Source organism: Chanodichthys erythropterus, chromosome 14 (assembly GCF_024489055.1).
Source record: "Chanodichthys erythropterus isolate Z2021 chromosome 14, ASM2448905v1, whole genome shotgun sequence".
Lineage (NCBI taxonomy): Eukaryota > Metazoa > Chordata > Actinopteri > Cypriniformes > Xenocyprididae > Chanodichthys > Chanodichthys erythropterus.
In genome coordinates this window covers 30,683,486-30,699,541 of record NC_090234.1, presented here as the reverse complement: position 1 = coordinate 30,699,541, position 16,056 = coordinate 30,683,486, and the positions used below count along the sequence as shown (strand labels likewise).

General features: G+C 36.4%; 1 protein-coding gene across 6 annotated transcripts in view; it reads right to left on the bottom strand.

Annotated features, from left to right (window-relative positions):
- The window catches only part of dachd (dachshund d), a 121,976-nt gene that overhangs the window by 46,651 nt on the left and 59,269 nt on the right, over window positions 1–16,056 (bottom strand). For 3 of the 6 annotated variants that reach the window (XM_067409644.1, XM_067409645.1, XM_067409643.1), the window contains exons 2-4: window positions 15,106–15,221; window positions 5,842–5,874; window positions 4,889–5,050 (exon numbers count right to left, since the gene is read on the bottom strand). In XM_067409644.1, the coding sequence (XP_067265745.1) occupies window positions 4,889–5,050; window positions 5,842–5,874; window positions 15,106–15,221 (311 nt within the window). The remainder of the gene's footprint in view (window positions 1–4,888; window positions 5,051–5,841; window positions 5,875–15,105; window positions 15,222–16,056) is intronic. The other 3 variants (XM_067409648.1, XM_067409647.1, XM_067409649.1) reach the window with 2 other exon arrangements.

The window sequence follows — 16,056 nt, the reverse complement described above, 5'->3', positions numbered from 1 at the left end:
CCACGTCCCCAAAATGCTAAACGCCAGGTCTGGGCCAGGTCTGAGCACGCTAACTCGCTAAATCAGAGAAACCCACACAAACGCGCGCACATACATGCCTGAAAGTTTGTCGCTTATTTCATTATGGCAGCATCATCTGGTTGGTGATACACACAATTCCCCCATCTAATTACGGAGAGGATTTAAGGTCCATTAACGTTGCCGTGGCAAGGAATCAGATGCAAAATGGCACCCAGTGGCCACCAAGAGAGAGATTCTTTTCACCTCCTTCCATTTCTTAGCCTGAAGGCAGCAAATGCATGAGTCACAAGGAAGGAAAGAAAGAAGTAAAAATAAATGAAAAAAATCAAACAATTCATCTTGCTGGAAGAAGGCAGGTGTTGGTTTTGGTTCAGGTCTATTCAATGCGAGAAAACGGATCACTGTTTGTGTGTCTTCCAGGCATATGTTTTGCTTGGTTTGTGATCTCTAATTGTGCCATTTCCTGTGAGTCAATGGAACAATCCACATTGTAAGAGAAGGGAACCCCCCACCTCCTTGAAAAAAATGCTGGGGAAGAATCAAAAGGGAAGCGAGCGCTAAGTTTAATCACGTTCACCACCTCCTCTCTCGCTTATGCTGTTTGGCTCCAACTTAAACTGGCTGACTGTTTTTCTCTCTGTTTTTGTAATTAATAATAGTGATGCAAGCTGGCGAGAGTGATTGAGCTGAATATTTAATGCAGAAGAAACATTAGCCTATCCAATTTGCATCAACACTAACAAGTCCGGAGGAGAGTACAATGTCCTTCACACACTTACTATCAGCCTGTCTGTACTTCAGACTAAATCTGTTCTGCACTACACTAAGAATCTCAATCAGAATATATAACACTGGAGGAATAGCAGAGTATTTGTATTTGTGACCTGTGCTGGCAAAATTAGTTGCAATGAGCACATTTTCAAAAATAAGTTATTGTAATTCTTCAAAATGGTGTATGATTTGTTGGAATCCGACAAAAAATGACTGAGCTACACTTGTTTGAAGTCGATAAAGTCATCAAAGTCAATTTCAAGAAAAACCGAGTTAAAGTTTTCTGAAGGTTGAAAAACAAAATTATCTAACAATGATACCTTAAAATTGGTAATACCCACCAGATTTGGCAATATATATATATATATATATATATATATATATATATATATATATATATATATATATATATATATATTCAACTTTTTCCTATGATTCCACAATTGTTTGATTAATATTAATGAAACAGACAGCCTATCTATTAAGACCTACTACTGTACCACTCGGATCTAATCTAATGTTACACATCAAAAGTTTTCCCCAACAGTTAACCAAACGTTCACTTAAGACATAAAATATAATGTTTGCGTGAATACTCACCAAGCCTTTTTGAAATACTGTAATTCATACGTGTATATCGGAAGAACGTAAGAACGTTTATTTACAAGTAAGAACGTTTGTTTTGAGTTTGAAAATCACATTTCATTGGTTTAGACTCATGACATCAAGAATTCGCTATGAATATTCACAAAGTTGGAATGCTGCGCTTTACAACGATACTAAACTTGTGCTGAGGGAAGTGCCAGTCGTCCAGAAGCGAGCAGAGAAATACAGCATTTTTCATGGTCAAAGGAAAGGCACTGCTCTCAGAAAACGTACAAATAAAGATACTTTTAGATGTTTAATTGCTATTTGGAGCATTGGGATTGCTAAACGAGGGCTTAATTAACTCATTTTTGTGAAAAACTCAATTTTGACCAAAATTTTTCACTTGCTTTACCTGTAGCTCGAAATTAGCCTATGCGGATTCCGACTCATTTTGCCAGCACAAGTCACAATTAGACAAAAAATAAACAAACAAACAAAAAAACAGTAGTAGCAAATACCTAGCAACCATTAACAACACCAAAACAATGCTGGCAACCACTCACAATACACTTGCAGTGGCAACTTTATTACAGCTCTCAAAAATACTACAAATAAATAAACACACACACACACTTAATATCTTAATAATAATAATTTGTATGATGGTGCTTATTACTGTTATTGGTGGTGTTGCCCCTAGTGACATTTAGAAAAATAATTACACTTGCATGTAACCAAGTGTCTCTAAATTAAACCTCATAGCAAGAGCAGCTGTTTTAATATAGCACCGGCTCACTTCCTGCTTATGACATTGTCCACTCCTGTCTAGAGTGTTTAACTGAGTTCCTCTGCTCTAAAGTCATCCCTATATCTGTCAAATGATTTCAGACTCTGGACTCCAGCTGCAAAAAGCACCTATAAGCGGGACATAATAGGCATTCACAGCCCAAAACCATTAGAGCCAATCACGGGGCTCAGAAAGGCAGAAGTCAGCAGAGCACCGCAGCTAAGAGTTTATTTTCACAGTTGTGTGTTTTCTCTGGCACTCTTTTAAAACACCCCGATGCGATCTCTCTCTCTCGGTTCTCTGGCGAAATGACCTTTCCGTTTTAATGCCGTAATGATCCGGAGCAGTGAGGGAATTCGCTGGGAGACGGGAATGGAAAACACTGTCTATTTCACTTAAAAACCTAATTTATGTTGCAATTAAAGGCTGAAAGGAGCTTGTTTCTCCCCTCTGGCCGGCTGAATAGAAGCAGCTATATTTCGCCCTCTTATCATGCGGGTGACTCCTATTGGCCACCCCGTCACAGGAGAGTGCTTGATATAAACAAGAGATTGCACTGACATCCAGTAATCAATATTAGGATGGCTTCAGTACCAAACATCATTTGTCTCGGCCTCCGTTCTTTTGACCAAACGAAGCATTAATTTAAATCATAAATCTGGGAGTGATTTAAATCCCGGAATGAGAGGCCCGCCTGCCTTTAATGATTTATTTTCTACATTTCTGCGAGCGAGAGATTTGTCCATACGCGGTGACAGGTCACCTTCAAACGCCAGAGGTAGACTGTTCATCACCATGCAGACTAGCATCTCATCGCTGCGAGTAAATATTAAAGTAAAAGAATCCAATTGATTGTGGATGGGCTGGAGAGGCGTCGCGGCCATATATTTCACTCAGAGCTTCTAATGCCTCTCTAGTTCGCTCCTTCGCTCACTGCTGGGCCTGGAATTATTATTCTTCAGGGAGTCTGCGTGCTCAAGGTTACAATTTAAATTGTAAAAAGATAAAAACAGTTTCTTATTAGCCCCATTGCCGCAGCCTCGCCTATTCCGATTCGCATTTATCTTTATTTCGGTGACCTCGCGGCCCCCCGCCGCCGTTCGCTGTTAGATGACCTCAGCTCTGCGCGGCTTCCTTTCGATAAATCTGCTTAGAGCGCACCGTGTTTTGCCAAAACTCCTAGTGTCAAATGCAGCTGGGAAATCCTCGACGCAGGGTGGATATTCACAATGGAAATTACACACGCACAGTTCAGCTCTGGGATTATGGTAACTGAATCATTTGTAATGGATTTGTGGTTTAATATAACAGTGTAATTTCCACAAAAATGGCTTTAAGTAATGTTGCAAAGAGAGAGAAAAAAAAAAAATCGGAATGAATCTGAGAAACGATTAATTGGAGCGGGGGACATTCAAAACTAATTTTCTTCACCAAATTGAATTAGCGGCTCGCTTAATAGCTATTAGCTTTGGGATAAAGTGCTCATGGATGCATTTGATGTGTAGCTACTTTAAAAGTGCATTACCTGCTAATGATGAATTTGGAATCAACCAAACAAACTGACTGCTCAAAAGAAGATTACACAAAGCTTTCTAGTTTTCTTACAGGTTTGGTAGTTTGCAGTTTAATCTGCATTTATGTGAGCTTAAAAACATATTTTAAGAAGATAAAAGATAAATAAAAGATACATTTTGCATAGATAAATAGAATGAACAATGTTTAGTTTTATAACAGCAGATTAGTTTGTTCTTAAAGGGACAGTTCACTCAAAATTGTCATTCCAAATCTGTATTAACCTTTAAACCCGAGTTTCTTTTAGAGAACAAACAAACAAACAAATATTTATTAGTGTGTTTTTGGACCCTAGCGTACTGACTTTATTGTGTGGACATAAACAGTTAAATTCTTTAAAATATCTTCTTTTGTGTTTTAAAGATTAAACTAAATCATACAGGTTTGTAACAATATGAGGGTCAGTAAATGATGACAGAATGTTCATTTATGGGTGAACTATCCTTTTAAGTGTTTTTTTGTTTGTTTTTTAAGATTGAAAGTTAAGTTCAAACTGCCATCGAAAGCTTTGAGCACTTAAGGTCAGATTCTGGGCATCTGTGTGGACAGCACTAAATACAGGTGTAAATGGGGTCCAAAATGCTTTGCGATTGCTCAAACTATATGTGAAAGAAGTGGAAAACACATGACCACATCACATTTGTGGTGTACTCACTAATCTGCCCTGATGAATTCCGCCAACTCATGTGTCAATCAAAAAAAACGTGCCAAAACAAGGATCTTAAACGTTGTATCTACATGTGGCTTTAAAAGAAAATAACCTTCTAGTTGAAAGTTCGGAAAGCACATACATATGCATGCTCAAGACTTTACTGAACATCTTCTACATGTCTGATATCAACATGTAGTGACAGATCATGTGAAGCACAATGTTAATTGGTTAAATTGTTAAATAGAAACAAAATTATGCTAAATAATAGGTAAAAAACTGCAAATCTTTTTGCACTTTATCAATATTTAGTCATTAAATCAGTGACACTCCCCTCAAATCTGATCACAAGTAGTCAAGGATGACACATTTGAGAAACATGTTACACCCAGGTGTAAACAGCAATGTGTCTTTACTGACCACTTGTGACGGATCGCGAGTCGGCTGTTACCAGGACCTGCATGCAGTGTGAGTCATGCTGCTGGTGGATGGTGACTCACCCACACTGGAGCTGAGGTCTCCGTTTTCTGAGTCGGCCCCGTGCTGAGTGTTGCTACCATGGTAGCTGCTCATCACCTCCAGTTTGATCTTCTTCACCTTCATGGCCTCTGCAATAGCAGCGTTAGTGGCGGCCGCAGCTGCCGCAGCAGCGGCTGTGAGACCTGCAGCAGGAGGACAGAAAGATGGAGTCACTGCATCATAAGGGTTCAACTCAAATGGGCCTAAAACAAGGGTATGATCAAGAAATGCTTCTAGAATAGACATTGTCCAAGAATTTCAAGGGGGAGAAGAGACAGTAACAAATTTTGAGGGGGGAAAATTTTTTTTTTTTTTAATAATAGGATGCATTAAATTAATCAAAAGGGACAGAAAAAACATTTATAACATTAGAAAAGGTTTCAATTTCAAATAAATGCCATTCTTTTGAACTTTCTATCATTCCTGAAAAATGTTTCCATAAAAAAATTAAGCCCAACTGTTTTCAGTTTATTGAGTACAAAAACAGCATATTAGAATGATTTCAGAAGGATCATGTGACACTGAAGACTGGAGTAATGATGCTGAAAATCCAGCTTTGCCATCACAGAAATACATTACACTTATATTTACACACACATATATATATATATATATATATATATATATATATATATATATATATATATATATATATTATATATATATATATAATAGAAGAAATAGAAGCTATTCTAAAATGTAATAATATTTCACAATATTACTGTTTTCACTGTATTTTGGATCAATTTAATACATCATTGCTGAATAAAAGTCATGAAAAAAAAAATTGTACTGACCCCAAATGTTTGGATGTACTGTATTATAATATTGTGTCTAAATAAATGTAAAAATTAAATACAATGAAAATCGATATTCATTTTGAGATTTGCTAAAGATTACATTATAAATGTATCCTATTGTTTATAAATATTACCTTTAGTGAGCATCAAATGACCGCAAAGGTAATCTAAATGTAAAAATAGGGGAAATAAACATGTATAATTAAATATTCAATATCAATACATTATATAATAAGGCAAAAAAAAAAAAAAACAACACAATTTTACACTCATGTTTTTGACATTACTTTGAGTAGGGCTTTACCTCAGAAAGAAGGGGGGAAAACTGCTTCTCGCTCTACAACTGTTTGACACAGTCTTTTCTCCCATCACTAGCCTAACTCAGTCTAGCACTGCGTCTTAATTAGAGCAGATCATTTGCATCCCATCACCGACTGTAGCTTTGCTGTTTTTGATTACACAGCTGGCCCCATTGGACTGATGCAACATTTTCAGCTGGAAGCCTCACTGTCATGTACGTCTTCTCTGATTTCCATCTCTTTTTCTCTCTAAATGCAAAGATGACGCCGTTGAGCTTTGATGGTGACAGATGGAGTCAGGAGAACATATCAGGACTGACATGTTGCCATGGTTTCTGTTTGTAAATAAACGGGTGGGGATGTACGACAAAGTGAAAACAAACAGTCTGAAACAGTGGGAAACCAAAGACGTGTTCAAATATGCACACACACACACACACACACACAAACGTCTGTAACATCTCAAACACACAAACATTAAACGGCAAATCCATTGTCATTCCCTCTGAATGAACAGGAACGCTGTAATTCAAAGTCTTTTGGCTCCAGTGGCAATAATACATTTCTTCCCATTGTTTGATTTGTTTAAAAGGAGCACAGTGGAGATGGAGAGATTGGATAAGGAACTGACTCGCTGTCATTTACTCTTTTTCAATGACAAAACACCTGAAAGACTAGCAGAAAGTAAAAAGAGGATCCTTGAAAGAGACCTTGGATTCATGAATGAAGATTAATGAAACGATGTGAATGGATGAATCAAAGATGAGCTTTTTTTCAGCGGTGTTCAGTGAATCCTGTGAGCGCAGTCTCATTTTATATGTACAGTGTATTGAAAAATGGTTCCAATAACCTCATTTATGAGATTAGGAGGCAAACTAGATTCTGTGATAGGGGTTGAGCAATGTAACATAACACTACCATAAAATATTAAATATCATAACTGATTTTTTTTTCTGTTTTAATGTATCATTTAAACAGATCTGTATCTTGTATATTTAATAATTATTATCCTGTTAATCAATTTAAAATTAATCTAATTTATTTAAGATATGCTATTTAATTAACTGCATATTAGTTTTAAAGAAAACAACCCCAAAATATCTTCCACATTATTGTGGTAGATAAATAAAACACTGATTAGGCATTACAAAAATTACTATACGTTTCAAGTCAACTATTGTATGTTTTATTTCCATATCATTACACATAAGCCTGTCATTTGTCACTAAATTGACATAAGTATTGCTTTCTAGCAAACTTATTAAAAAGATGCAGTCAGTATTTCAAATTCTTCCAAGATAACAGCCCTAAAAACGTCCGTTTGACTTTTGTTTTCCCCACGTGAGGGAAGCCAATTGGTAAATTCATCATCACTAAAGTGTCACTTTCACTGACACGACTCGACTGCGGCCATTTGGCCTCTGTCTCCTTTCGTGAGCGCAAAGAGAAAGGGAAAAAGAAAGATATCGAACATGTGGCTTTAATACGCCACCTTGCCTCCCCAGCAGCAGACAGGCAGATGGTGTGAGCAACACTGCATGCCACCAGCTTTCTGGGCTTGTTTGCATTTTAAAGTACATCAGTACCATATTGATGTATCGTATACACTGTGTCGGAGTGGCCGCTCTCGTTTGCTGTTGTATATTCATGCCCTACAGCTGCGGAGGGGGATCTACTTCCCCCCTCCACTCATAATAAATATGGCCTCCAGTCGCACTGAAGGTCAATCTTCATTTGCGTCTAATGGGAGAGAGTCAACTGTTTTCTAAATGAGATGTATGTGTAGCAGAGACCTGGACAAAAAAAAAAAAAAAAAAGAGAGAGAGAGAGAATAAAATCACCTTCTGGTTGCTCGTGTGAAAAGTCGGGTACTCAAGTTGCTTTTGCCAGAGTTTTCACTTCAACAATTAAGCACTTCCGTAATGTATTAAACATCTCTCATATTCATTTATCAACTCCGTAAAATGGACACAGTGATACGGAATGTCCTGCAGGTATGAATGTTATCAATAAACAGCTTACCACAATTTCCTGCTTAATTAGCCTATTACAATATAGACCAGTGGCTCCCAGCTGGTGGATTGTGACCCAAAAACAGTAAAGTCAAGGACAGCAATGAAAAAACATATGCTACTACAAACCATATTATTGTGCATAGTTATGATAGCAAAATATATAGCTTTGTCAAATGCTGTAGTTAAAGGTAAAGGCCTTGTCAACAATTTGTCCTAAACTTTATCAGTCAAAAACTGAATAATAATAATTTATTATGATTATTATTATTATTATTTAAAAAAAAAATAATAATAATTATTTTACATTATAAATTTTTTAAAAATTGTATTATTAAATAATAAAAAATAAATAGACAAATAAATAAATAAATAAATAAAATACATACATAGTACAGTACATTGTAAAAAAAAAAATGTTTCAACTTAAAAAGTCACTTAAAATGTGCTGCCTTAAAATTCAAGTTAAGTCAACTCAAATATCAAAGGTGTGACTTCACATTTCAAGTTGTCTAAACTTAATTTTTTAACTTTAATCAGCACAAACACTTACTTTAAGTCAAAACAACATTTTTTTTACAGTGTACTGTACATAATTTTTTTTTTTTGCTTGCCTTTTATATGATTTTTAAACCATTCTGGTACTGTACTGAGCCACTACTTGATGTACAATGTAAAATCTGGATCCTGAAGCAAAACCAGTCGAGAACCACTGCTATACCTACAAGCATTCATGAGCAACTGTATTCATGTTGATGGGTCCTCCTCTACATTATCGTTCAACGTTGTTTCAGAGAGATAGTTTAGTTCATTAGATCACAAATAACATCCATCATAGGCTACGAGGGGGTTTGACTGTAACATCTACATCAGAGTACCCATCCACAAACTGTTCTTCACATCAGCAACAAGTCCACTCGTAGTGCCCGTGCACTTCTGAGCATCGCAACGAGCAACCCACTCCTTCTTCAATTAGCATTCATTAGTATGCGAAGCACCAATAGCAGATCGCAATGTTTCGACTTTTGAAAGTCACCTTTAGATTCAGACACCCATGTCTGTTTTCTCACAGACACAAGGATCTCTTCAGCCATATATAAACAGCCGAGCATAAGAGAGAACAAGCGGGCAGACGGGCACAAGACGGGGGCGTGGGGAGGGGACAAATAAAGAATCGCTTGGTACTGTCATACTGCGCACAAAACAGCAAATAATAGAGATGGGGTCTGATCGTAGCCCTTGGAGCAGCTGTCATATTAAATAATAATGAAGGATCTATTAATATGCAAAGGAACCAGCAGCAGACTGGCTTAACGCTGTCATGCCTCTGAATATTGTCAGAATGTTCATTATTAATTAACATGCGGGCTGCCCCATACCTGCTCAATGTCAGAACATTCTTATAACAAATAAGGAATGTATGTGCCTCCTTCCACTAATAGTGTAATTAAATTAAGATCAGATTAACTTCACATCAGTACACAAAGAGTGACTTAGCCATGCTTATGATAAGAAAGTGCTTATCTACTGACTTAATGTTGTGCGCTCCTAATAGAGATCAAGGCCAAATTTGACTATTTACCCAATATATTTGCAGAAATGAGCTCCATTTCAGTGACTTTTGAGGACAGATCGCACGCACAAAGCTGAGGCTGTGCCAATGAGGACTGGGTGAATTAATGCATCTGTATTGTTCCATCTGCATTAGAGCCAAGTACTGCACATCAATTATAAGCTGTCGACACTCTGTGTGAGAAGAGTCACATTAGAGTTGACTGATCTGTTTATGACAGTGTAATCTTGCATCTGCGTGAAGGCCTCATGTTTCATTAACCTCTTTTTGTGTCTATTCTCCTAGTCTTGCTGCATTTCTAGTTTATTGTGTCCACCTAATGATAGAGTGATGAAATGATACTCTGATGTCATTACCTGCATAGCTCTACATTTGTCACTGTACATTTGACATATACACTACCATTCAAAAATTTGGAGACATTATTATTTTTAATGTTATTGAAAGAAGTCTCTTATGCTCATCATGCCTGCATTTTTTTTAATCAAAAATACAGAAAAAAAACGTAATATTATGAAATATTATTACAATTTAAAATAATGGTTTTCTATTTTAATATACTTTAAAATATATTTTTTTCCTGTAATGCAAAGCTGAATTTTCATCAGCCATTACTCCAGTCTTTTGTGTCACATTATCCTTCAGAAATCATTTTAATATGCTGATTTGATACTCAGTTATTATCAAAGTTGGAAACAGTTGTGTTGCTTAATATTTTTTGGAAACTGTGATACTTTTTTCAGGATTCACTGATGAATAAATAGTCAAAAAGAACAGCATTTATTCAAAATAGAAATATTTTCTAACAATATACATCTTTATTATCACTTTTTATCAATTTAACACATCCTCGCTGAAAAAGAGTATTAATTTCTTCCAAAAAGAGACAAAAGATTCAATTTAAATAAGTGCTGCTCTTTTTTTTCTTTTTTTTTTTTTACTTTTTATTCATCAAAGAATCCTGAAAAAAAGTATCACGTTATATAAAAAAATATTAAGCAGCACAACATTTGTAATAAATCAGCATATTATAATGATTTCCGAAGGATCATGTGACACTGAAGACTGGATTTAATGATGCTGAATATTCAGCTTTACATCACAGACATATTATATTTTAAAGTATATTAAAATAGAAAACCATTATTTTAAATTGTAATAATGTTTTACAGTAGTACTGTTTTTTTCTGTATTTTTGATCAAATAAATCCAGGCTTGATGAGTAGAAGAGACTTCTTTCAAAAAACATTAAAAATAGTAATGTTTACAAACTTCTGAATAGTAGTGTATATATTACATATATACATATATATATATATATATATATATATATATATATATATACACACACACACACACACACACACACACACACACATACAGTGCTGCTTGAAAGTTCTCAGATCCATCTTTTCACACTGAGGACAACTGAGGGACTTTTTTTTTATTTTTTTATTTTTTTATTTATTTATTTTATTTTTTTTCATTTAGAACTGACCTTTCAGAAGCAACAGAAGACACTTAAATGTTTGCCAGAAGACAAATTAAGTACAATATTCCTTGATCTTTAAATTTAAAAGGTTTTCACCCCCCGGCTCTTAATGCATCGTGTTTCCTTCTGGAGCATCAGTGAATGTTTGAACCTCTTTTAATAGTTGCGTTTGAGTCACTCAGTGTAAAAAGATGGATCTCAAAATCATACAGCCACTGCTGGAAATGGTTCAAATATGCAAAAGATGCTGTAAATCTGAAGAATTTTTGGGACCTGGAGGATTTTTTTTTAAGAATATTGAGCAGTTTAACTGCTCAGGACAAACAAGCGATTAATGAGCAACCATCATAAAACATAAAAACAGCTGTGCGTCATCCAGGTAACCACACACAGTATTAAGAAACCTGGGTTCATTAATTTTTTAATTGGGTCATATTTATAAATTCAGCTATTTTTTTTGCCTTGTAGACTTTATGTAAACATAGTTTATGTAAAATATCTTACTCAGGACAGTGCTAAATAAAAAATGACATACATTTTGTATGATCCCTCTTATTTTGTTAAAATTATTCACATTTCCACAGATTCTGCAAGTGGTTCACAAACTTTCCAGCAGCACTGTATATATATTATATATTATATACACACACAAACACACACACACAATTTTAAAATAACTGTTTTCTATTTGATTCTATTTTAAAATATAATTTACTCCTAAGATGGCAAAGCAGAATTTTCAGCAGCCATTACTCCAGTCTTCAGAAATCAGTCTATTATGATGATTTAGTACTCAAGAAACATTTCTTATTATTATCAATGTTGAAAAGTTTTGCTGCTAAATATGTTTCTGAAAACTGTGATAAACTTTTTTTTCAGGATTCTTTGATGAACAGAAAGTTGAAAATAACAGCATTCTATTTGAAACAGAAATCTTTTGTAACATTATAAATGTGTTTATTGTCACTTTTGATCAGTATATTACATCCCTGCTAAATAAAATTATTTAGTTCTTTAAAAAAAATCTTACTGACCACAGACTTTTAAATGGTAGTAAATATTTATACAATACAATAGCTGCGTTTCCATGACCCTGCGCAAATTAAAATTACAAAATTGAAAATACGCACAGTGGAAACATCAGTTTCGCAAATCCCATATAAAAATCCCATATAATCGCAAACAAGTTTTTACGCTCGTATGAGGTGGTTTTTCAGGCAATTCGAAAAAAGAATATTTCAGATAACAGATAGGAGGAAGAAACACCCAAAAACACCTCATATGTGGCTGCTTCCAAATATAAGAGGCTTTCCGTGCCATTAATGCTTGGATAACACACATACGTCTCCTGCGATTAAAAGTAATGGCTAGTGAAGTGGCTGTGATATACTTAAACCTACTAACATCCGTTGCCATGATTTTTGGAATGACTTATCGTAAGAGAAAAATGTTTAAGTCACATAACATCGGTTTTTTTTATTGACATTTAGAAAATATCACAGTTTTGCACAAATCTGTAATGAAAACCCAACTAATGTCATATTATGAATCCATTTCATGGTTCATATTTGTCAAACCCAGAGCAAATTACCTGTAATTTTTCATTTACTACACATTTAGGAATATTTTTGGTGAGTAATTTCTGGTCAATATAACCGAGACCAACAGTGAGATGAAAATGGCTCTATTCTAGCAGTTTAACTGTGGTGCTAAATGACATGCAACTGGAAGGAAAACATCTCTCAAGTGCTGCGTTAACAGCGCTGTGCACAAAGGCCCTGAACATTTGCCAACATTACAATTACACTCTTTTATGATGAAGTTACATCAACAAAACAACCTAGGACCACTTTATGCTGTATTGAACTGTTGTTTACATTTTCTCTTCCAATCCTGGTGCTGGTCAAGATAACTGGGATGCAAGAAACTCTCACTGCATCTGCTCATTGTATGCCGCTTCATCAAACAACCAAAGACCCTTACAAACTTTATTGTATAAAATGTTACTTTTCTTCAGAAGTTCCAACCAAAATGTCAAGATCAGAGCCTCTCTCATGGTTTAAAGGCCTGGATATCAAAGGGTTTTTATCATGGTTGCTCAGGACTAAATAAGAAAAGACACTCATCCTAGGCTCTCATACTGGCCTTTAAGTTCCTGTTTCTAAACAAGTCACTGATAGGCTGACCTCACTCAAACATAAAGCGGCGGCTGGGTGCAGTTTCCCAAGCAGAATGTTTTACTAATGCTTCAGCAGCATTGTTCAAGATTACCAGTTCTGTTGCCAAGCTAGAATTTCAATACTTTCCTTTTCAGAAAAAAATGTTACACTATCGGATTACAAAAGAAATAAAATACAGGAAATTAATACAAAGTTCTGTCGTGAAACTCTAGATGGCACAGGCTGATAGGTCCTTAACTTAATTTGTTAGCGATCACATCATTATCTACATAGTGCAGCTGATTGGTTGTGGTGGCATCAGCAGCCAATGAGTTTGCTGCTAGCAGTCTGCAGTGCACTTTCAGAAAGCTCCACCTTCCCCAGCTCCACCTGCATAGATCTGCTATGGGGGTTATTTCATGTATATGTGCAGCAGCAGCATGTCTTACATGCTCACAGGATCATGTCTGTGAATGTATTGGCAGTAGTAAGTCTCTGTACTTGCTCAGCAGCAATAATCAACAGCAGCAGATTTATTCCGCCAAGACCAAATACATTAACACTGACATATCCTTTTCCATGCCAAACTGTCATGACAGAAATACATTTCATTAGGTTTATGCATGAACTATTTTAGATTAGTGTCTCATTCGATTCAAGTTTTTACATTTTAAGCATTTGACAGACACTTTTATTCAAAGCAACGCTGCATACAAGTCACGACTGCCGCAAACAAACAGAAGCCACATTTTACAGTTCCTTCTGAACCAAAACAATAAGCTTATGCTGCTGCGTTCATGTCAAGTCATAACTGTAATTTCAAGATGGCAACCCTTGACGATCTACCTGGAGCTGTTCACGTCTTCAGACTGGGATTTATGAGTTTCTCTGGCAAAACTATCAATGTCGAAATTAGTCTGCAGCAGTCAGGTGGTATAAGTTTGAGCTCTGCAAGTTGTTTACATTCATTATTATGATAAAGTTATGTGCTTTGAGACATAAAGCAATTTAACGCCGTCTCTCTGGTCAGTGTTAGTGCTAACAATGCCAAAATCTTCAAGTTCAATTTCCAGGGTACACGCATACAGATAAAATGCAGCTTAGTTGCATTCGATAAAGTAAATACTTGTAAAAGTAAAGATTTTATAGTAGCTTGTTGTGTGACAGCAATATAATTTGTCATATAGGACAGAAAACAATCATACTTTGCAATGGAAAAAAATAATAACACAAACAAATGGTACTTGGGTTTAAAATGATAACTATATGGCCCCTTGTGTTCAATAATTGCTCAAGAATCCACAAGAGAGATTAACGAGGAGGTAACTGTACATTAACAAGGAGTGAACCATAACCTAATGACTGTGTGTTATTAAAAGATGGCAGAACAACCGAGAGCACGATATGTAAATCAGGACCCTTTCTCATGAGCGACTTCAAAGCTGCTACAATGAAATCCAGCCGTAAATAGAACAAAAGCATAAGACTTGCTCCAGGCAAACTGAAGGCACAAATGGTTGTTGTTGATTCTTGTGGCGATAAGCTTACTTTAACATCACGACGGCCTATGTACATATAGCAGTGAAGTGGATTTAATCGGGCTAATTAAAATCCACTCAAGGCAGAATGCAGCATCCACTATAATAATCTGGAAGAGAACAACTCTCCACTCCAATTTATTCTGGAGCTGTGGTTGCACAGGGGGGCTTGCTGGGAAGGGAGTGGGGCCGGCGGGAACGGTCAATGATTCTGGCTGGTAGTTTGGATGAGGGCTGTCAGATTTTGCAGTGTGCCATTTAACGGATGGGCAGCGGGTCGCTACGAGAACGGGCCAGGGCGCGGGAGGAGGTCTGCATGCGTTACCTGTGGGGGGAATGATTCCCGGCGACATGAGGCCCGGCACCGAGTGCGGCATGATGTGAGGGTTCTCCGGCGATGTCACACTCTGAGTCCGTTTCGGAGGCCTCCCGGGTCTTGAGCTAAACAGAAGTGAAGTGGTGGAAAGGGGGAGGTAGAGGGAAGTGGAGAGAGAAAGGGAGGGGTTAGGGACAGAGGTAGCCGTTAACATTCGGACCAGAACGCAATTCCATTCCAAAGAGCTAACATGTACTGTAAATAAATTCCTTTTCAAGGACAGTTGCTTTCTGCTGCTCGATATAATAGACTTCCATAACTAATTAGATTACACAGTGAATTCATTTCCTTTATTGAAGATCAACCACTTTTTGATGCATAATTCATGGCCCGCACCTCGTTACCTGCCCTTCTGTATTAATATCCCTACACTATTTGAATTACCTCGTTTGCATATGCTAAAATCCGGCCATGCGGCTTTCAGCCTGGAAATTACATGTTAACTTGTTATAATTATTGCAGTCAGGCCACTATTGATTTATGAGACTTTTAAAAACCAAATATGTGTAGTACTGGTAATGAATGATATTCTAAGGTTCTTTAGGAAATTAAAAAGAAAAAGGCTGCCTTAGGAAACGTTCTGCTTGCTTGATTTAATAGGAGTCGTAGTTGGAAGCTGGTGTGACTGAGTGACTCAGACCTGTTGTGCGTTTATGATGGAAACTTTTATTACTTGAAATGAGTGACCAAGATCACACAATGATTAATGACGCAACAATTGCAAGTCCGACAGAGGGAAAAAAAACGACCCTCCGAGCTAATTGTCAGATATTTTTCACACATTACAACGTTATGTTCATCCATGCATTTTTCCACTCTAATTTTGGCAACAACAAAAAAGTAGCTTGCATAATCTCACAGAAATATTTCTTCACAGAAAGCATCCATAATAGTTGTGGT